This window comes from Miniopterus schreibersii (assembly GCF_964146895.1).
Source record: "Miniopterus schreibersii genome assembly, chromosome: 11".
NCBI classification, from domain to species: domain Eukaryota; kingdom Metazoa; phylum Chordata; class Mammalia; order Chiroptera; family Miniopteridae; genus Miniopterus; species Miniopterus schreibersii.
In genome coordinates, this window is record NC_138111.1 from 50,471,422 (window position 1) to 50,495,332 (window position 23,911).

General features: G+C 39.2%; 1 protein-coding gene across 12 annotated transcripts in view; it reads right to left on the reverse strand.

Annotated features, from left to right (window-relative positions):
* Positions 1 to 567: 567 nt before the first annotated feature.
* Positions 568 to 23,911, reverse strand: part of MPDZ (multiple PDZ domain crumbs cell polarity complex component) — a 137,966-nt gene continuing 114,622 nt past the window's right edge. For all 12 annotated transcript variants that reach the window (XM_081151430.1, XM_081151433.1, XM_081151425.1 and 9 more), the window contains 16 exons: positions 22,872 to 22,952; positions 17,590 to 17,682; positions 17,428 to 17,502; positions 16,063 to 16,237; positions 14,031 to 14,176; positions 13,250 to 13,333; positions 12,855 to 13,048; positions 11,384 to 11,531; positions 9,660 to 9,746; positions 8,681 to 8,771; positions 7,745 to 7,788; positions 6,777 to 6,899; positions 5,357 to 5,461; positions 4,678 to 4,790; positions 3,756 to 3,879; positions 568 to 1,922 (listed from right to left, as the gene is read on the reverse strand). In XM_081151430.1, coding sequence (XP_081007556.1) covers positions 1,776 to 1,922; positions 3,756 to 3,879; positions 4,678 to 4,790; positions 5,357 to 5,461; positions 6,777 to 6,899; positions 7,745 to 7,788; positions 8,681 to 8,771; positions 9,660 to 9,746; positions 11,384 to 11,531; positions 12,855 to 13,048; positions 13,250 to 13,333; positions 14,031 to 14,176; positions 16,063 to 16,237; positions 17,428 to 17,502; positions 17,590 to 17,682; positions 22,872 to 22,952 — 1,830 coding nt within the window. In that variant the 3' untranslated portion in view covers positions 568 to 1,775. The remainder of the gene's footprint in view (positions 1,923 to 3,755; positions 3,880 to 4,677; positions 4,791 to 5,356; positions 5,462 to 6,776; positions 6,900 to 7,744; positions 7,789 to 8,680; positions 8,772 to 9,659; positions 9,747 to 11,383; positions 11,532 to 12,854; positions 13,049 to 13,249; positions 13,334 to 14,030; positions 14,177 to 16,062; positions 16,238 to 17,427; positions 17,503 to 17,589; positions 17,683 to 22,871; positions 22,953 to 23,911) is intronic.

The following is a 23,911-nucleotide window of genomic DNA, read 5'->3' on the forward strand; positions in this document are numbered from 1 at the left end:
ATTTCATTTTATATAACCAAGAATCACAGAATTTTTATATTTTACAACTAGATACAAGTTTTGAGACAAAATAACCTATTTTACAGATGAGACGAATCAGGAGAAATGTACATGTTCATCAGCTAATTAGGGGCAGAATCAATAGAACGAAGGTTCCCCATCCTTGCTCAGTGTTCGAATCAAACATTTCATGCTTATTAGTATAAATAATTTTCATTATGACTTTTCCATCTGAACACACTTCAGCTCTGACTACCCTATAGAACAACTTATAACACTACTGCATTAACAGCATCTCTGAAAAACACGTACAGGCAGGCACTTGTCTTTCTACAATGTTGTGTATCTTCCTCTGCTCCATGAGGAATCCGTCTTTAACATCAGTAACAATTCTGGATGTAAAGAACATCGAGCTTTTCATAATAATACTGTCTGAAGTTCCTCTAATTGTAACTATGGACACCACATGTTCAGTTGGACACCATAAAACACAATTTTAAATTATAAACCTTGAACAATATAAAAGCTCTTCCCCAAACCAAAAAAAAAAGTGCCTACTTCTTTATTCGTGCACCATGAAACTTCTTTATTCACTCCAGTTCTGCGTTTAATCAAAAGTGCTGCAATAAAATATCTGTACACTACTTCTGTTACAAATATAGATAATATTTAAAGTGACTTTATATATTCAAATGTAGGAGTTTCACGCTCTAAAATGGGAATGAACACATGATAATTCCTCACCAGTTGTCTCAATAAACAGCTCCATCTGTTTCCCTGAGTCTTAAACTATTGTATTATAAGATGTTAATATAAAGCAATGGGATGAAGTTATGTTAATCCCCTTAATTTTTCTATCAATTTTCTAATGGCATACACCCAAAATAATTACTAACACATTGCTTTTTTCTCTGTCATTAGGATTAATACTAACTGAAAACCAACTGCGCAGCGTGCTAACACGTTTTTAGTGTTGCATCAGTTAAAACCAGCGCTAAAGATCCTGAGAGCCTTCTATGTGCCTCCACAGTTAGCACAGCTGCTTTCGAGAGAAACGACAGTCAATGCAGGGTGGCATCATTTTACTTGCAGAATCACGGAAATATTTTATAATAGGTCAAAAATGAAAATGAACATGGAGATGTGCACTAAGTGTTTACTTTACATATGTAGGGACATCGCTTTAGATATCTGCTCTGTACTCCATCTTAGAAACCCATTTTTGGAGGGGAAAAAAATGCATATATTAAAGGTGGGAGACGCAATTTTTTATAATATTAAAATTTTTAAATACTATTTTTAAAGATTTTCAATAGAAAAATTGCATTAAGTTAGTAATAAGCAGAGGGATGGATGGACAAAATGAGGCGTTTTACAAAACTTGACATTTTCTTCTTTATTTAATATTTTCATTTTCACCGTCACTCACTGAAGCCATTTCTTAGGTTAGCTTTAGAATTTGTTTTTTTCTTCCTCTATTAATCAGTTTAGCACATAATCATTTTTGCCCATGTCATTATAAAATACCAGGCATTTTCATGAAGAAAGAATGATTTCACTATGCAAAGAGACTACCTTTGAGTTTACGCAAGGAGGAAGGAAAAAGTGATACTAGCGTGTAAGAAAATTATTTCCAAATGAGAGTAACAAACTTAAATGGTATTTTTCCCTACAGTTTTGAAGAGCACAAAGAACACAGCACAGGACCAGTTCGGTTCCCTCTACAGTGAGCAACGGGAGTGACGGGTGACGCTGGCTCAGCTCTGACAGCTGCTTCAGGACAGAACCATCAGAGTGACAGTGCCTTTTGTCCGCTTCAGGATGGCCACGGCTTCTTCGTGGGTCACCCCTTCCAGACTCTGCCCGTTGACAGCAATGATCTGATCGCCCCTTTTCAGGCGCCCATCTTCGGAGGCTGCTCCCTGCAATGACAGAGCGGGCTTGTTTCAGAATCCTCACCAAATGCTGCCTCACAGCCCACAACAGGAGGTCTGCACAAGAACGTACGTGGCTCTGCATGTGCGCACACTGCTCCCCACGCTCCATGGGTGCGCCATGGCCATTAAGCAATGATGCACACACACAAAGGAGGTCTTTCTCCTAAATGGTTTGAGCAATGAAATTCCTATTTGAGAGAGAATTTAGCAGTCGGTAGATTAGCTGAATGGGTTTTTTGGCTCTTCGGCATAGCAGGTGGGAACCCAAATTAATAAAGAATATTTGGGAATTTGCCTAGTAGAAATGATTTCATAGAATTGAGGATTTTTTTTTATCCTACAGAAAGAAAACAAAGGATTCGGTGGGAACAAAAGCAGTTTTACAGGATGAGGGCATGAGGGCCGTGAAACCCAAAGGTCAGCGGGAGCATAAAGCCCACGTGTATGTTGACAAGGGCAGGACAGGGCACAAATTCTGCTAAATGTACACGGATTCTTTCTGTGGCTTTAGAAAGGCAGCTCATGCTTGTTGGATCCTTACTTCCCAAGGGGAGAGGGAGTGTTCATATTCTCCGTGGGCCCTAATGATTAAGATTAAACACAGACACTGCTGTTTAAAAAAGAACCCCGTCTTAAGGCATGCTTATGGTAGGCAACTGTGCAATTAAATATGAGATTAAAATATGGAAAAGTTAATGAGGAATCCATAATGATGGAATTCTTAAAATACGTTCTAACTAGCATGCCTTAAATAAATTGTTCCCAGGCTGAGGAGAATGACTGCATGACTCTTCTATTCATTGGAAAAAGCTGTTTGTATTTTTGGACCTACCAATGGCTTTTAAAAAATTCATAAATTAAGCCTGTAGCTTGATTGCTGCACTTTAAATTGCTTAAAAATAATATTTTTTCAAAATAACAGAATGAAACCTCCATTGGTGGGCACTTTATAGAATCACAGCACTAATCTCAAGCCCATGTGTATCGAATCTTTTCACAGGTTTGATAACAGCATTGCTCCTTTGCATTGTAAAACTTTGAGATTCTGGATTTTCTCCTGTAGGAAATTTTGTCTGACTTTGTAGCTCCTCAAAAAAATGCCTTAACAACATAGTAATAATAATTATATGGGTTTAAGTTATTATAATAATCTACCAGTGTTGCAATAACTTCATTCTTATTCTAAACCTTTTTAACATATACCAGGTTTCTATATTGTTACAACTATATACTATTGGTTTTCCTTTTTTTAAAAAAAATTAAATCTATTGATTGTAAATGCTGGTTTATTACAGGTGACAGAGCTTCTGGATACTCTTCAAAATGTTTTAGTTATTATTTTTCTATTTTATTCAATGACATTAAACTACAAAATAAATGCCCCATTAGTTAATCTGCCTATCAATTTTATGCACTTTTCTGTTCCTGCTTTATATTTCACAACAAAAAAATGCAAAGATAAAGAAATGCCAGCACTTTACAGCATACATACTTAAAATGTCCTACTTTCAAAAGACAATCTTATGCCACTTGTTTTCAAAAGAAAAAAGTCATGTGTTACTGTCTAAAGTTCATTAATATTTTTATGTATATTGTCAAAAATTCCAAATTTCAATTTCAGCCTATATTCCTTAAAACATAACTAAACCTCAAATTGGATAAAAATATTTAATGACCTGTTCCTATAGGGAGTTCCAAAAGAAAATGATCCACTGTTAACCATTTGGCGTTACCTCAGGCCATAAACTAATAAGCCAGCTGCTGACCACTATTAATGAACATTTAGGGGGAGAGGGTGGTTAAAATTTGCAATCTTACCTTTGCAAACACTGTTTTAATGTAAATAGGTAAGTCTCCGTGAGGGCTGCCGTAGCCTCCTACTATACTGAAGCCCAAGCCATCTGGTCCTCGGTCCAGTGTAATTGACTTACATTGAGGAGGTCTATAGTAAGAAGAAAAAGTTTTATATATTTTAGTATATATATAATTGTGCACCTGCAAGTTAAGAATTATCCAGCACTAGTACCATTCACTGTTACTGGCGGTGAGTATTTCATGGGTGTTTTTGGCTTAAATTGTTAGTCAGTATATGCGGGGCTCAGTATTTTAAATTTACATAATCCAATGAAATTCCCTAATTCTATCCAATTTAATGCCCTAATTCTATTACTCATTTACGGTTCTCTTCAACTAACCTATTCACAGCACGTGCTCATTGCATGAAAAGCTCATTCTCCTTCCAGTTTATTTAAAGTGAGAGGGCTGAAGCGCAGAGGACCATCACAGAGTAAGTCATAAACATCAGTATTCCCAAGCTCCGGGAGAAAAATCAATTGCCAATCATGTAAAAGCTGCATCAAGTTATTTAAAAATTCTAATATGCTCCTCTCTTCTCCTCTATGTTCTAATGCTTTTGAGCTCAAGTGTTAGATAACTGTGAATTTTTTTAATCAAAAAGATGATTAAATGAGTAGGCAATGTTGGAAATTTTAAAAGGATAGATCTGACATGTTCCATGTCACATGAGGTAGTGACATCAAGACTAAAAATGTACTCCCAAAAAACTCAGAGCTGACAATGTGGGATGGGTAGTGACATGTCTGTCTATCTTTGATAAAATTAATCCACGCCATAATTATTTAATCATTTAGAAATACGTGATTATCATATTTCATCCCTCATCTCCTACTAGTTTACTTGTGAGTGGAAGGGACATACAAACCATAATCTCTGAGCTCACCCCAGATCATCCTGAAATATACTGCCTGACGTCAACCCAGGGAAAGGAAGACCGGCATTGGTGGGCTCCTGCTGGTGACCTGTGACCACACTCACATCACCTCCAGCAACCACCTGTGCGGAGGAGAAACAGAAAGAGAAAAACACAGGTTCATGTGGGCAGGGATGAGTAGTAACCTTTCTTCAAAAAGAGCATTTGGACTAAACCATGTATTTTATTGTCCATTCAATCATTTCTGTTAACATAACATACAGCCAGAGAGAAAGAAATTTCACAAGGTCCAGAGGCCTCTTCAACTGACAGTAAAAATATTCCACTTCAATTCTATCAAGTTCTCCGATGGTTTCAAACATGATCTCACATGAAATTAATTTTTAAAAATCATTAAAATACAAGTCACTCACTCACACCACCTAAAATTCTAGCAATTGATCATTTACTGCTAAGACCTTGTGTTTTTTCCCCTTAAAGTGTGAAACAATAAATGCATCAGGATAAATGTGACAGAATGTGTTTCTTACATACTCTCTTGGAGCTCTCAACGTAATCATCTATGTTCAAGGGAAACAGTAAAAGAAATAATAGCAGGAGATTTCAGGATTTTTACTGGTTTAACATGAACACTCGTGTGTCCTCAAGCTACCCATATTCTGAGTAGTGCTTGGGAGAAAAATCTTACCTGTATTTCGATGGAGCCAGAGGCATTTTTCAGTAAGTTAACTGCTTGGCTGTGAGTCATCCCCTCAGTGGATGTGCCACCAATAGTGACAATCCTGTCCCCAACCTGCAAGGGAGAGAAAGAAATAGCCGTCTACGAACACAACCGTGGAGAGAGGGATGCTGAGACCTGAACAATTTCCTTCCCTACCCTGCAAATCACATACATACTGCTACCAGCAATGGAAACCTACCCAAGGAAACCACTAATTCCAAGCTGCAGCAACCATAAAAGAAGTTATACGCAATGACTGAGTTCTACAGTCTTTGGGGGGAGGGGGAAGTCACTCTTCTCTTTGTTTCTCTTGGGTAAGACATTGCTTCCCATTAAAAGAATAAGCTGTCTGATGTTTGGAAGCCAGAATCTCTCTGGGAATCATTATTATACACATTATATGTGACTCTAAGTCAGGGGTTGGCAAACTGTGGCCCAAAGGCCAAATATGGCCCACTGCTTATTCGGGTGAACAAAGTTTGCTATGCTCAGTTGGTTGTAACAGAGACCCACACGACCCACAAGGCCTACAGAGCCACTGGTCCATCACAGAAGTTTTCTGACCCCTGTGCTATGTGTAACAATCAATTTTTAAGTGTCAGTCATATATTTAGATTTCAAAGGAGACTGGACATTCCCCAATTTAGAGACTATTTAAACTAAGAAGTGGCTAAGTTTCAAGGACCATTTTGATATGAGGCCACACAGATTTTACTTTATGGGCTTTAATAGAATATTCCTAGGATTTCACAACTGAACAGTGAGCACAGATTCCATTGTAGTGCTCTACATTTGGATAAGATAATCCCTAAACTTTGGAGCAAGTTTTGTATAGTTTTATGATTTATGGCATATTTACAAGAGGTTTACAGTTGTGAGTTTGGAAAACACAGAGATTATTCTTGTATTATTTATGGATTGTATTATTTATTTGTATTACGACTGTAAACCTACTTTTGCCCATGCTTATATACTGAGCTTTTGCAAAACTGATAACCCAGTGCAACATAAACTGATAATTTTCGACTTCATAAAGTTAAATCAGCATTTAAACCAATGAAATGTGTAATGAATAAATGTTCACCTCATACAGGTGTTCTGAAACACTGTTTTAACTTCTACAGTTTCAAACAAGTAAAAAAAATTAAGAAACAATAGCAAATCTTCCCATTTCATCTGCCTGCAAATCTGCAAACAGCAGCAAATTCTCCTCTCTCTCAATTTTCTGCATCTTTTACTCAAAGCAAGCTCTGCTGCGGTTGGATTAGCTGACTTAAAAGCAGATACAAACATTTAAAACTGCCTGACACAGGTGGCCAGATTCAAATCGTTTATCAAAACTTCTGCCAAACTCGCTAGGGCTACCAGGGCCATTATTGAAACTTACTCTGAGTTTCTGGGTCTGAGCTGCCACCCCATTCGGGTGCATCATTGCAATAAATATCGGAACGTCACCAAGTGGGCTGCCCACTCCTCCAGCAATGCTGATGCCCAGTGAATCAGTAGGCCCCTGCACGGAAAGGAGAGAGCGTTTCCGTCAATGCGATATTTTTAACTCATTTTTGGTTTCTCTGGCACAATATTCTATAGTTGACTCTGATCCTCTAGGTGTGAGGGTGGAAAATGAAGCTCAAAAAAAATTTGCACTACTTTATTTGACACAGGTCCTTAGTGTGATTTAGGAAAATAAGCACCTGCAAAAGGAATCATGCACCTTAAGTGAAAACCATGTTGTGGGACTGACAAATAGCAGGAAAACTGATGAAGTGAAAAGGGCAGAGTTTCTGAAATCAGAGAGACCTGTGTCCAAAGCCACAAACCCCCACTTCCAGACACTGGGCCCTGGAACAAATCCACTTTTCTCAATGAATCACCAGATCTTCACTGACAGAGTGGAGATATAGTGCCTCTCACCAAGGTCTACGTGAGCATCAAAAGAGAGGGTGACGGCACAGTGTGTTTACATGAGTCTTCAGCACAGAGAAAAGGCTCCATAAATCGCAGCTGGTTTTATTTTCTCTCTGTGCATGGCTATCAGGGGATTCTTTTTAAGGAAAATAGAAGGTATCTGCTGAAGGCAAAGGCTTACTCATCAGTGTGAGGTCGGGCACATTTTGCGCGGGGCTGAGCTGAGGCCGTTTTTGCCGATACAGAAGACGCCAACAATGATTTTTCAAATAAGGTGCTATAATCAGAAAGTTCAGGAAAGACTGCACTGAGTAGTTTCTGCTGTGTATCAGACATAATGTTTCAGAGAGTACAACAGAAAAGGCGGCTTCTAGGAAAACAGCCCTGCGTATGCCTCTGAGGTCAGCAGGGTTTGCACTATGTCCTTCCCCCAAGTCCCCGAGTTACCTTTTTTATTTCAACTGTTCTTAATCCCTGTATTTCAGATGCCACTACGAAGGTGAAAGAGACAAAATATGGTTATTAAGGCATTTTTATGTTCATTTAAATTTCAGTCACCGTCTGGGGCTGGATGGGGCTAAGTGACATTCCCCTATTTCTCTGAAAGGGTTCTCCAAGTTGCTAGCACACATGACTAAGTCTGTTTCACACAAGAACTCGTTATTTCTCCAGTTGGAAAAATACATACACAGTCCCCTTTCTCCCTTCTCATTTTAAGCACTGCTTATATAACTGTACAATCCCCTTTAAGTGAGACAAGGACAGACTGTGTTTTGGATGGAAAGACACATGTGCACAGCTGAGAGGAATAAAGTCACGGGTGCATTAAAAAGAATTCACAGACATAAGTGCCTAAATTTCTAGAATATTAGTCATATTGCAAACAGAGAATGCCATATGGTTAGTTTCTTCAATTTGAACAACTTTCAACCGATGCTCCAAGCCAAAAATCCCCTCTGCATCATGATTTCATGTAATTAAAACACAGGAGGATCATATTAATTTTCTCACTCAAAATTTTTGCAACCCTCATGGGAAAAAAAAGCCTTCACTTCATGGCATCTTCTGATTTATTGGTGTTCCACTAAACAGGGAACGGAAATAAAAATAAAATATACCAATAGGTTTAGTAAGAAAAAAAATACAGAATCGACTCTTATGTTTGGTATGTCCTGTAGGGTAAACATCAAACGGGAAAAGCTGCCGTGGGCACAGCTTCGCATTGTTCAGAATTTCTGCCAACATCCATCTTTCTACCTGTATGAGTATATGGAATGATTTGGGGGAAAGAGAGCTCAGAGGTAAATTAAAACCGGGAAGAAAATCTGTCAGTGGCCAAAATTCAAACCAGTCAACCATGCTTAAATACCAACCCAAACTTACAGGCATTCTTCTTCAAGCTACTTTCCAGTGACTCAGAGGTACTGGACCCAGACAGCGGGAAAGTGAATGAAGACAGGCTGCATTCACTCATCTATGAATATAAAACAATTATTTTAAAAAGTTTGGGAAGTAATGATAGCCTCTAAATACCACTTATTTCAGAATTAGGTTCTTTTAAAAATGCATCTAGAGAGAAATACCTGGTAAGTAATGCTGGCATCTGATACTTTCATGGGCATTTAAACAGTTTCTACTGATTTTTTTTTTTCTTTGTAAGGAAGAATTTGCAGAGTGACCTAAATAAATTACAGCTAAAAGGATGGATGAAACTGATTCCAAACTACCTAAAGTTTTAGTGAATTTTCATAATCTCATTCAAGCTAATCCTCTCTAAATTTAAAATGATGCTACATATAGGTGGGAACTTAAAAACAGAACTGGGAGCCGTTAATAGGAAGCCGATGGTCCTCAGTAAGGGGTGAGTAGGGGGGTTTTAAGGACAGGCTGATGAAAATGGGCTTCTATCATCAGAAGACAAGACTGAGGAGAGGGGCTTGTCAAGATACTTCAACTGTGTAACACTTTTTATATGTGTGAGGAGCATCTGCAGTTCACCTACACGGGATTCTTTTCAGCTGAATACTGATGGATGTTCATTATAAAATACTTCAAAAATATATTATCTCAGCAGGCTTTCATACATTCATTGGTTAACTTTTGATATTATGGAAAAAAGAATCACGTCAGAAAAGAAATTACATTCCTTAGAATATTTACAAACTACTCAAGAGCTACACCTTGCTTACCTGTCCACTTTCAGCTCTGCTCTTCCCTATCTCAAACTCTGTGCCCCACTCTGCCTACTGCCAGAGAGCCAGGCCTGTGTCCACGACCCTGGACAGACCCACAGTCGAGACCACCTTTGAGTTCCTTTTGGTCTGTGGCCTGCGTTACCCTGATGGATCCCATAGCTACCTACCTGGCTGCTCTGAGAGGGCCTCCTCTCCGAATGGAATGGTCCAGCTTTGATTCTTCCGACTTCCAAGGTCACTGTACCTAGGGAACACTGGGGGAGCAGTTGTTTTATGAAAATGTTTAAATAAAATGCTACAGCCATCTTGAGGATCACGTTTTATTCTTCAGGACTGAGTTTTTAAAAGGGATATTCCTTTTGGAACTTTTATAGGCAAGGATGCCTCTAATGCTTTGTAGAAAGAGGCTTTTTAAAAAACAAAATTAGTCAAAATAGTAACAACAAGCAGCAACAGCAATACCAAGTGTCTGTCTTATGACCTCATAATTTACATGGAGACTCTTTCCAACAGGTAACAAGAAATTGAGACTTGGGCAATTATCTCAGGAAACACACTGATTTTGAGAGGCTAAATGAACTAAATAACTCAGGTTCTAAAAACAAAAGAGAAACACTAAAGCAACCTGTTTTGCTCTTAATAGCAGAGGTAATCAGATAAACAGCTAAACTCTGTTGTTATACTGTACCTGAATGAACAATACTTAAATGAGCCATATTACTACAAACACAAAACAGGGATTGAAGACAATTTTCCTGTGCCTCTTTTGAGGGAGAGACATGACATTACAGGCTGCAAGAAACGCTATCCAGTCTCCTGAGAAAGCAGCCCAAGGAGGTGTCTGAGGTGCTAGGCTCCTGCAGTTGGAAACGCTGCTCTAACTCAGACTATGTGACTTACTAGCTGTGTGACCTTAACAGATGTCTAGCTTGGTAAGTCATTACTCTGCATATTTAAAATGGAAACCATTATAGGTTGTGATAAAATAATCCATGTATAACGTTCATTCCTGCGTCTAGTGTAAAGAGAACCTTCCATAAGTATCGGGCACTGGTATTATCATGCTGTTTATGAGAGGGGCTATAAGAAACGTTTCACTCCTAAACATACTAATCATGAATCAAGTTTTGAAGGTCAAAACCTGACCTGCAACATCTGTAAGTTTTTTTTGTTTGTGTTGGGGGGGGGGCGGGAACTTGTCAAACCTTTCTTGAACCTATTTATATTTCCAGCTTACATAACTGCAGAGGTTAACAAATTCTGTACATTAATTATTCAATGTATAAAGTTATAACTCTTTCATCTACTTATAGCATATCTCTTTTAAATTTCAAGGGTATCTATTATAAAAAAATTTTAAGTCAATATTTCTGTTATAAAATCAATTCACTGTCAATAGAAAATTTTGAAAATAAAATAAGGAAAACCAAAGATGCCATAGTTCCAATAATCACCTCATAATTATTGTTAAAAGACCTACTATAAGATTTTATTTTACATAGATGTTCTTACACTGTAAATACAATTTTTGTCTCACATTCTCTGCTATGATTTTTCCTGTTAATTGATATCATTATCCTGAACGTGATCTTAAACAGAATCACCTGCCGTGCACCTTTGCTATATTTACCAAAGTCTGTATAGCTATGTCAACTGTTTTGCTTCCAAATGTTCTATTATTACAAATACTACTACAATAAACCTCAGGTGCATGAAGTTTTTGTGTATTGAGGATTATTTATCATGAAAATATGGCTTCTTACTTCTATCTTATTTGAGAGAATGTTTTAAATAAAGAGGAGTCAGTACTTGTTGCACTGAGCTAGCTCAATGTTAAATTCCCCTTCTTCTATATTATGGCACATGATTATTTCTGGCATTTGATTTTTACCTTTAGCAAAGCGGCAACGGCTTCCTGGGTGGCATTACGGACATCCTCTCCATTCACCATTAATATCTGGTCTCCCTGCATCAGTCTCCCATCAGCATCTGCAATTCCTCCTTTGACAATGTCTGACACAAATACTCCAGTGTCATTTCTGCAAACATAATTTTGATTTTCAACATTACTTTATCTGAACTGTAATGCAATGCATATTTAATAATAGATGACATTTTTTAAGTGAACATTTTACTCTATTTTTATCAGTTTTTTACTCTATTTTTACAAGTTTTATTGGTTTCAAAGCAACACTGGGGCAATATTATAATTAATGCTACCAAATGGCAAAAAAGAGATGTAAGAGTCAGGCCTTGTGTGCTAAATCTATTGTTCTTTCTACACCATAATGAAGCCTTATATGGATATTGACCTGTGCCTATAAAATTATGTGGCTATTATCATCAACATCGTTAACATTCTTAAAAATAAATAACAAATGTGTACCTCAAACTAAAACCATTTTTTGCCCCAAATTTAAGTACCCCTGCTATGCTGTCTTTTATTTTAAATCATTACAGATCTCACTTCCAATCAAGAGAGATTTATACAAAATGAACAAATATTAACCTTATTCCAATCTCATTCAAAACTATAACTAAACCAGCAACTTCTTATTCAGATACAGAGGTAACTGAATTAGAAACATTTACTGAAAGGTGAATTACATCACTTGCTCTTGCCAAGGTCGTGACTTCAAGCCATTTCACCATCTGAAAGCCTTTAGAATAAAGGTATTGGAACTTACTATACTGTATTTGTTAATATTTCTTATATATAAATATTTAAATAAATTTGGAACTGAATTGATGTATATTCACCAATCTACCACCGCAGCCTCTAACGTTTGTTCCCTTTCAATGGCATGCTCTTGTTCATGCTGATCCTTCGCCCTGGAATATTCCCCATCCCCTTTCATAACCAACTAGCATTTATCACTTGTAGCTTCAGCTCAGGCACCTCTTTTTAAGAAGCTTTCCTAATCTACTTTCCTTAAATAGGGTCATTTGGTTTATTTCTCTTTTGCTTCCATGGATCCCCACAATGCATTTCTGTCACTCATCAACAGAGACCTTCTCTGCAAGAATATGTTTAATTCTCACCCATCAAACTGTGAGTTTCCTGAGGTCAGGGACCATGTTTTACTTAACTCTGTTCCCCAGAACCTAATATATTTCCTGGCACACAGCAGGTGCTCAAAAGTAACAAATGGCTTTTTGGTTGGTACTTTCAAAAGTCCCCAACATACTGACTGCAAAGGTTGAAAACTGATGTCTTTGAAGTTCCACGCCGAGAGGGCTGCCAACAGCGGCTTTCAGAACACGCGCTGCTGATAAAGGCTCTCCTACTGCTAGTGCTCTTTAAACGACCGCAAATCCAATCATTTCCAAAAGGTCACTGGGTGGGCCCCGCTCGGTCTTACCTTTTACCAACAATACTCAATCCCAGGCCTTTCCCGGGCTTCTTCTGCAGCTCGACGGTGAGGGTGTCATACACGTCCTCCTCTTTGTACGGGGCCTCGTCTCTGTAGAGCGTCAGGCGCACTCTCTGCGGCGTCTGTCTCAGGACATTGATGGCTTCATCGTGTGTGGCCTTCCTCAAGTCAATCCCATTCACCTGGGCGGGAATGGGACACAGCTTGAGAACCAGGTGCCTTAAGGAAAGTGAAGGGAGGGGGGAAGGGGAGGGGAGGAAAGGGAGTTGGGGGAAGTGAGGGGGGTGAAGTGAGGGAGGAAAAGAGAAAGACACACAAAGACCACCCTCCCCAGAGTCGCCTTTTCTTTGTTAACTGCAGAGGTCAGTACACAGCAGCTGTACCTCTAGAATCTGATCTCCAGCCCAGAGTCTTCCGTCTTTACACGCTGCTCCCTCCTCATAAACTTCATGGATAATAATGGCACCCTAAGGACCCAGACAAGACACACCCATGTTTTATCCCATTTCCCTAGGAATGGTGAGCAGAAATGGAGTCAAAATACACTGCATTTTTATAGGCAGAGATAAGGGTTGTACACGCACTGTGTCCATATGTGAATCGCATATCAAAATTCAAAGAAAAGTATAACATCATTGTTGCTAAAAAGGCTCAATGAAGCTTATAGTTCTTTCTAATGATAGGGAGGTTTGAAGAAAAAAATTATAAAATATATAAATCACACATACATATATAATAGATATACATCATCTTTCCTATCCACATACGAAATGATTAGATTTCAAAAGCATTTTTGACATTTAGAGAATTTTGCCTACAAACTGGCCATATACTCCTCTCAATATGGATCTAACCCAATCATATCCAGTCAGTAAAAAGGAAATTAAAATACAGCAAGGACTGGTGAACTGATAGAAATATTTTGAACCTAAAGGTAACAGTCACAACAGAATCTTACTGAGTCAGAATTGGCTTACTCAAAATAAAAATCTCAGTCCCGCCGAGTTAAATATTTTCCACACAAACTAAAATAACAAGGAATGATACATTTTTCTAAGCTTTTATATGTCATTTCATAAAACCGATAGAAAGCTCCCTGATAATGCTCCCTCGGGGCTGGCTGAAGGCCGCCTGTGTCTGAAGCATCTCTGGGCGCGTCCTCACCAGCAGCGTGTCCGACCCTCCGACAATGCTCAGGCCCAGCCCCGTGCGCCCTTTGGAAATCTCAATTGTGGTTTCGCAGCCTGGGATAATGGGGCAGGTGGCAGGATCAGAAGCAAAGATTGCTGGTGTTGACGACCTGCTTGTACCTAAAAACAAGTTAAAATGAAATGAAATACAAACTGGTTAGAAGGCATGTGCAGTAAACTCACCACACTGGGCGTCTCTGGGAGATGGGGCGGGAAATGGGCCCAAGACAGGACAAAGGGACTTCAAATTCACCTTAATCTTTTAGCGGTATCTTAAACTACCAAACGAATAAAATTAAATCTTTGTTGTTAATTTAGAGTGGGCACAAAATTACCTGTTAAATTATTTTCTGCATTATTCTGTGTGTTCTAAGTTGCTAGAGATAATATGTATAAAGGACAGAGAACAGAGAGCGGAACTGAAACTCTAGTTTCGCTCCAATATTCTACATTTCACTGGAGCCAAACAAACTTCCTACGAAATCATATCTGCACAGCTCAGAACTGAGATGTGTGGCAGGATCTAAAACAGTCAGGGAAGGCCACAAAGCACAAAAAACATGAACACTTTTGGTCACAGAGCCTGCCTTTTGGGGCTTCTACGTCTTTGTTTCTTCTCTTCTTATCCGAGAGCCTCTCTTATGTAATCAATCTGAGCCTTATGTAGCTGGACTTAATGTCTGAGTTTATAAAATGTCAAGTGAGACTCGCTCACAGTATCTTTCCTGTGTCTTGATGTTTTTATAAACTCATATATTACACACTGGTACATATATGCTCAGAACTGGATAGACAAGGATAGATAGTGGAAAACCAAGGTGAATGGAAGTTCACACCTCATTTCATTCTAGCCTTTGTAGCCTATGTTTTATGACACAGCGATTTGGGCAAGCTGGGACATTTGGAAAAGCAGCTTTAGACAAGATGCTTTTTTAGGAAAGCAGAGACAGAGTATTTTCTAGCTCCTGAACTGGTAAGAGCAGGTGTAAGATATTTTCTTTTCTGCTACATTTTCATTTAACGTTCCATAATTTTATAGACAATGCTATTTAGCAATCAAAATAAAAAAATGAGATTTCCATTAAAATTTTTAACAACTCATTGAACTACCCAGTCTTTCTAAATAATCACTTTCATCCCATATTTATTACTTTAAGACTTTTTGTCCAACTATATTACAAATGTTTTAAACTGCTGTTTCCTTAAAAATCTGTCAACAGAACTGAATGTTGCAATTTAGGAGCCAAAAGAGATCTTCCCCCCCCCCAATTGCAGAAAAAGTCAATGTGCTTAAGTACTTTTGTTTTAATGCTGCAAAGTTTGAAATTTATTGATTTATTAAACGCTAGCATAATTTTTCTTAAAAAGATAACTGGAAGGAATAGCTTGTCTCAATATACTAGACTGGCATTTTAATGATAGAAGAGTGTTGTCCCATGGTCCACATACCACCATTTCATTTGACAGGATCCACTATTACATCCAAACGACAGAACTCAGATGGACTTAAACACCTGTGGCAGGGACTAGCATTTTTAAGGGTTTCTTGCTGTGCCAGGTGCCATTTATTCCACTGGTGAATTTTACAGTGTGTCCATTCAGAACACTGAAGCTTAGAGAAGTTAAATTACTTGCTCAGTATAAAAACGAAATGTACAAAATGGCGTTTTTAATTCATTAGATACCTGGAATTAAGGTGCCCTTAGCAAAAGATCCTTGAGAGCAGAGAGTACCTCTCCTTTGTTTTAGAGATGAAGAAGCTGGGGCTCAGAGGGGTGGATAGGTTTCCTGAGGCCCTGGCCGAAGGCTGGTTAATGTAGAGCACACACATCGCCCGCCTGATGGTCAGCATCCCTTCTTCCCTTTATACCATCCTTTCGCCAAAGGATGCCCTGACTATGGCCTTCCAAACACTGAGCTGGAGGCAGGTAGTGGGCTCCCAAGAGGAGACGCGCGGCTGGGTCTGAGTGTGCCAGACGTGCAGGACTCACTGGAACAGCCCTTACTTCGGACAGGCTCCGGTTCCGGGGAGCCAGGTAGTGGGACCATCGGGGGCTGGGAACTGTTCTTTCTTTCTCCATTGGTCGTACCAGCTGCCGAAGCAAAAGCCTGGGAATCTCGATTCGCGGCACGAATGGTAAGTTTCACTGTCGTCTTTGTTGTTTTCAAAAGGCTAATAAACTGGCAGGGGGTTGGTGTGGAGGGGAAACAAAATTCAAAGGCAAATTAGTAGATTGACACAAATAAGTCATTATTCTAGTTGGAATCTAAGACTATATCTATGATTGAGAGAAAAGTCAGAGGCAAATTCTTTCCTTGTCAAGGCCTGAGGGGTCAAGAAAGAATGGTTACAGTTTCTTTAACTGCCTAATACTGATCCAGGCCACAGTTAACTTCTACTGTACATCCAGTTCTGACTCTGCTCTTATATAAGTATAGGGCTTTCAACTCTTTATAATTCCAATTAGTTTTGTCCATTTCTTTGGATCACTACAACCTTAGAAGGCAGATGGGGTATTTTACCCACTCCCTGATTCTACAGACAATCTGAAGCAGCTTTCACAGACACTTCTAACAAAACGGAAGCACTTATGTTGCAATCGGGATTAGGAACACTATGCAGCAGAAGAGTCAAGCCAACTGGAAAGTTAGAACATATGGAGAGGAGTTAAAGGATCACGCTATACAATTATTAAAACTGAATAGAAAAATGATTTAGGCTTCTTGTAGAAATGGAAACATTTGCACACCAACTCTCCAGAGAAACACAGTGTTGTTCCTGGCACTTCTACGTGAAAGGCCTCAGGTGAGATTCCTAAGGGTCACAAATACTTCTGAAGGGGAGGAAACTCAGGTACAAATAACTGTTAACCCCAACAGAAGTTACACATGCTGTAAACTAACTTATTTGGCTTTATCTCACTTAATGGCTGAGTCCTACAATCTGTTATAAAACAACATACATAGTGGCTGGTTATGGGAGCAAACATTCATGAAAAATATTCCTTTGGTCTTAACACTACATTGACCTTTGTTTAGAAGTTTAAACTTTTGCTAAGGGGAAATGGAAATGATATTTATCAAAAATGTCCACTAAATACTGAATTTACCAGGCAACAGAAAATAGCTTAAGCATTGCCATGACTGGAAAATAGAAAATAAAAATTGAAGAACTTCCAAATAATATCTTCTCCTCTTTAAGGGTATTTGTCTAATACAGCTACATAGCTGTAATTCTCTATGACCAGCCACAGAGACAAACACAAAGAGACACACGCACACACGTGCTTGCACATACACATACTGTGGCCACACCCAAGGATGGGTTCACAGCACCATTTACTTTCTTTTTTTTCCCCCAGAAAAAGTACCTTTTCAACAGGATAGCCAACAACAACTTCATCATCGATGGCCAAGATCTGATCTCCAACTTTGAGCCGTCCATCCTAAATGGAAACATGGGAGGTTTGAGGGATTCTGCAGAAGTAACTTTCTCCTCCAGCGCTTTCTGACGCGGGAAGGGGACGCCTCACCTTGGCTGCGACCCCGTGCTCTGTGAGACTCTTTATGATGACTCCACTCAGTGTATCTTCCTCACTGATTGCAATGCCCAAGCCCCCTTGATCCTAGAGAAATAAAAACAAGACCACTCAGAAAACCTGAAACATTGTATTTATCCAAGTGGAAAGGTATATGAGCATAATTTCTGAATGTCATCATCTACCCAGAGGCTAAAATAGACATTTAAACTGTTCTAACATCCACTATTAGAAATCTCTTCTTTCCTTAAGCAGACTTTCAAATTTTTTTTAATGGAAATAAATTATCCCCCATCAAATGTTCATAATACAGGGTGGGGTAAAAGGAGGTTCACAGTTGTGAGTATGCAAACCACAGAGCTTATTCTTGTACTATTACTTATTAATTATTGTATTATTTTCCGTATGAACAACTGTAAACCTACTTTTGCCCCATCCTGTATTTTCTCTCCTCCCACATGTCCACTATCTCTAGTATTTTTAGCATATATATCCAGCAACATAGTTCTAGTAACGTTAGCTAGCAAAATATCCTGAAAACAAAAATGCATTCAATAATCTAATGAACATACAATGTTTGAGAATTTACTTTTATGTAACTGGATGACAGGGGGATTCAAAACCAATCAAAGTATCCCCCTGCTTCCTCTTTCTGGCCTAAGCTTACAAATAACAACCAAAACTGGCAACTTCACCCTCTCTGTGCCTCTCTTTCTTTAGCAGATGGGCCCCAATGACTGCTGTATGCTCTGCCCTTTTTGGGGCCCACCCAGTACCCAGCGCTATTTCTCCAGGGACTTGTGTTTTGATCTGGCGCAGAATAAAAATGCTCTCGGCACCAGGGCCTGCCCTGAACACCTGGCAAGGCTAGACAGCCACACCTACTTTGTATTTTCCACATTTGCGTTTATCATAACCAAATGTTCAATAATACTGGCTTTTACCTTTCTTTAATATTTATGTTCATAAAATTAAAATCGGGTTTAACATTTTCATTCTGATTTGAGTTGGGACCCTCTTCGACTACAGTCTCCATCCAGGGAGATGTAAAGCAAAATCGAGGAAAGGGAGTGTCGTCATGTTTCCTCTGAAATGTATAGAAAAGCCAGAGCTCACCGCCAGCCCTTCAGGATCATGGCTGCAACACCCAGACAAGGCTTCCCCAACACTTTAAAAATTACCAGCATCATGGCATTTCTGAGGGAAACTGTCAATGCCTGACAGCCTTTATCTCTCTACCACCAATCAGTCATGTGTAGGACACAAAACTGCACTTTTAGGGTAAACAGAGCTCGGTTCTAATTTACTTCCTGCCTAGCTGCAGAAATTTGGATATGACACTTCACATCTCTAAGCCTCAATGCTCTTATCTAAAAACAAAACAAAAAAAGGAGCAATAATACTTGCCCAACAAGGTGGGGAAAGTGTAATAAGAAAGGGTTTGAAAGCTTGATGCATTATACAAGTATCGTTAATACACATACATTCCTTCAGCTTATAGCTCTATAGGATATAATCAAATTTACTTCAGATAAATTCTTTAGATGTGCCAGTATTTTGAAACCCAAACCCTGATCTAGTAGTCACAGTATCAGGCTTAATGAATAGGAGGGTCAGTGTGCTACCAAATGACAAAATCCCAATGCCAATGCTAAAGGTAAATAATTTAAGTTACCCTCTATTTGGGATTTTCCACACTAATAGTCTTTCCTATTATTACAAAGAAACATTTGTTTGAATAAGTAATACCCTGTATCTACAATGACTGTATGTACTAAATTCTGAGATGTGTTCTATAATTGTCTATTCACTTAACTGTCATCAGGAAAGTACTTTGCTAGTCAAGTGGGCATTTGCTGGGTGTTTACCTAATACCCATTCTCATCTCACTCCTTTGTACAAACTCTCCTGCACTCTCTCTGCCTGTGTTTTCAGTGGTGGTGTTCAAATATGTGCACAAACCCCTTGATATTTTCCCGTCAAGAAAGGATTCTTGACTGTGGGCTGGACTGGTGATCTGACTGTAATAAATAGAATAAAGCAGAAGTGATGGTGCGCAATTTCACAACTAGGTCAAAACGGGCACCTGAGCTTCCTCCTCTCTCTTTCTCTTGGATCCCTTGCTCTGAGGGAAGCCGGCTGCCAGCTGTGAGGACACTCAACCAGCCCCACAGAGAGGAAATAGGCCTCTTGCCAACAGCCATGTGAGTAAACCATCTTGGTTGGATGTGGATCCTCCAGCCCCACTCAAGCCTTCAGATGAGCTGCAGCCCTAGCTGGCAGTTTGTTGGCAACTGTACCAAGTGAGTCTGAAACAGACCACCCAGGGAAACTGCTCCCATATTCTTTACCCACAGAAACTGTGAGAATAATAAATGTCTATTGTTTTAATTGCTAATTTTTGAGGTAATTTGTTATGTAGCAATAGAAAAGTAGCTCCAAGGATGGAGTTGGAACGACTTAAGTCAATGGCACAATTCCATTCCGTGGCCATAGTCCTCGGCTCAGGAGTAGGTATATGATCTGAACTGGTTCAATTAGGATGAACCTCAGGACTTTTGCTCAGAATTTTGGGATAGTCTCTCTTTCCCCCGACTCCCAACTACATGTGAAAGAAGTAGTTCATGACCCCAACTATGGTTCGCTGCCACTCTAAAGCTATGAGGACCACCAGTCTTGGGGTCAATCTGACACCGTGGACAGCTGTGCAGGGGGAGGAAAGAACTGGCTCTGATGACACTGCTGAGCCACAAGATCAACCATCCTGAGCCCACAAATCCCTTTTTTAAGACTGATCGCGTCAGGTTTTTTTTGTTGTTATTTCCAATAGGTAGAGTCCTAACAGGAACAATTAGCTACACATCTGCAGGTATCCCACTTAGAATACTATGAAAACATATACACATCTACAGACAATTTACTGATACCAAAAAAGCAGGGTGACAGGTAAGTACGGGTTAGGGTGTGAGTGTGCAATGCCTTTTCTAACTGCTCAGCCTTCCACCTCACCTCTGCCACAGTACAGAGTCCCTAACAGAAAGGACCTACAGAACACTGTTTCGGGCTAGTTATTAAAATGCCACCATACAGGGAATGTGGAACAAATTAAGGAAATATATTTATGGAAGAACAGTTGCATAATTAAAGAGCTAAAAAAGAGTAAACAGGAACTAAATGTAGAACTAAACAAACTGCTCTTATTATAAGAACTATTTTGAAGTTGGAAAATAAAATTCAGAAGAAGGAAAACTGTTAATTATATTTGAAGACTTTCACAATATAAAACTGAGTGGATATGAAAGATATCTCTGGCCATCATGTACGGCTGTTATCTGCTTTGATACATATGTACTTTCCTACAGCAAAATGTGCTAAAAATAAAACTTTAATAAAAAATATTTGTCTGTTGAACTGAATTAGCTTTTCAGTCAGCCACTGAGTGTTCACTTATGAACACTTCTATACATTATAAACTTTTTGTTTATACTTCTATTTTCCCACTTAAAAAAGAATTAAAAAGAAAACAGATAAATGACCTGTCAAGAGAGTTTTTAAGGAGTCAAAACAGAACTCAAAATGACCTGTTACATTAGTTCCAGTTTTGAGACAGTATAAAAATGATTCTCTCCTGCCTGACTCTCCTGATCTTGACATCTTTCCCCTTATGCACATAATATATGTAAGCATTCATTCATTCTTCCCTCCCTGATGCTCAGTATGAACTATGGTCATTGGTACACAATACTACATAAGATAATGGGAGAGAAAATAGAAGAGTTACTTCTCTCAACATGCAACTTAGATGTTTAGAAAATATACTCACATGAAAGTTTAGCATAAGAAATATGCTCTTGGGCCATGCATGGTAAATGACAAATAAATGAAGACATTAATAGTAAGCATTATATAGACCAGAATATTGAAGAAATATTTCAAAATAAACAGAGGTGAGATTACGCTAGGTCTTGAGTTACAAAGGATTTAGATAAGCTTAAGGAGAGAAAAAAAGCAGAAGGATGTCTGATATAAACAAAGCAAGGAGAAAGATGAATTCTTAAAATAATCTCCATGGGCTCTTGTTCAAGTCAGTCTGAATGAAGTAGAGGATTTTTATAAGGGACATATTAGGGATTTGGGAAAGGTAACGCAAGCCTGAAGTCAGAAAGAGGAAGGAAGGTATTAGCTCTCTTAAGTGGCAATAGAAGAGGGATTCTTGAAGGGTACCGACTTCTTGGTAGAAAATGAAAAGACTTTCATGACTTATGTTCCTTTCCCACTCTCTACAACACAAACTGCCCATTGAAAAGGACTTCTCTTAAATGTGTATGCAGAGTTCTCTATTGTAAAAAATAAACCAATGAAGTCACAGTCCTTTTTTCTCTTAAATGCTTATCAAGGTGTGACCATGTGCCAGGCATTATGCCAACCAGATTATAAACAACTAATTTAATCTTTACAATTACCTACATCAAAGATCATATTATCATCTCCAATTCACAGGTGGGGAAACTGAGGCAAATGAAAGTCACACAATGGGTCAAGTATATATATAATATACCTGAGGAAGCAGGGATTCAACCCTGAGGGACTGGCTCAGCCCTCCAGCATCCTGCTGCACCGCCTCCGGGCTGGGGAGTGGCAGCATTTCATTTAAGTTTCCTCCTCCCCCCTCCCCCCTTCCCCCTCAGTACTCTGTCGCTCTTCCCACCTATACTCTCATTCACCCACTGTCCACCTGCAGTCCAGCAGGAGCCTGCAGCACCTGAGTGCACCGGCAGGTTTCTAGTCAGCAAACCACTTCTTTAAAGTGGTCATTGGAACCTAAGGTTCAGATCTTCTCAAAAGCAGATACCTCACTGACGTCTATCAGTGAAACTTCTATCACTGGAGCTTTCAGTTTTATGAAGGAAAAAACTGTGACTTCTGTTTCTTTATTCTTTAATTTCCCCCATGGCAGATCCCTGGTCCACAGATCAAAGGAGAGGCAATGAAATCTCATACCTTGGGTCCCTGCTAAAACATCAATTAGCATAGTGGTTCTCATACCTCAGCGTTCACTGAAATCACAGAGGCGGCTTATTGAATCACAGAATGTGGGCCACCCCCAGAGTTCCTCATTCAGTAGGTCTGAGTGGCGCCAAGCATCTGCATTTCTCACAAGATCCCACACAATGATGCTGCTGCTGGTCTGGAGACCACGCTTTTGAGAACCAGTGCATTGGAACAATGGTGTGAAGGTACTCATATCATTTCATTCCAAATCAAAGCAGATTTACCTTGGGAAGCTCCAGATGTTGCACGTTTTTAAATGAACTGAGGTCCACAGCTGCACTGGAAGTGGTAACACTTGGTTCAGTCTGACACAGAGAAAGAAATGGCAAAATGGGCAATGGAGCGTTACGTATTTTTGTTTGTTTAAATATAAGGGCCACTTAAAAGTATTTCACATATTGCAATTCATTATTACTATTTTAACACTTTATGACATTTATGGACAATATATTCTCTTCAAAATACTAATGAGGGGTGATCACACAGCAGTTATTTCAGAGCACAGAGACAGAATGTGGTTTTCAAGTTGCCTGGATTTGCGCTATGATGAAATCTAGTGGCAGCCCAGCTACCAAACAAGGAAACTCACTGAAATACAGAACACCAACAGAGGTACCACTCACTGTTCTTGACTGTGTCAGTCATCAGGTGAATTTAGGAGCTAATGAATGTTTCACCTGAAAAGTATTAAAATACTCCATTTTCTTAAGGGACATATTTGGTACAACCCACAGGAAAAGAAAATTTTCTCCTTTATAATCATGAAGAGCCAGCCACCTGATTCAGTTCACCAGGAGACAATCGTTCATACACTTACCTTAAGTAGAGATAAAATGTTTATTTAGGGAAGAGTGTTTCTTCTCCTACACCTTCTCTCACTGATAACCATCGAAACTTTTCTCTATTACCTCTTTCTACACATCAGAAACAGGTATCCAAAGCTTTTCCAGATAAAAACAGATTTTCCACCAAAAAACTCTCAATTTTTTGTCACCCTCAAGCCTCTGCCTTCTTTTCCCCAACTTCTTACCCATTATTTGCATTCTCAAAAACCACTAATAATCTCCTAATTGCCGTCCGATGGACGTTCTTTACGCATCTTCTTACTTGACCTCTTTGCAGTACTCAAGGTTGTCGAATATACCCTTCTTGAAATGTGGTCTCCTGAGCTGCTCTGCAGCATGTCCGCCTGGCCCGTCATCATCTCTGAGCACTCGGTGTCATGTCAGCCTTCTTCCCTATAGTTACTACATAACCCTGACCC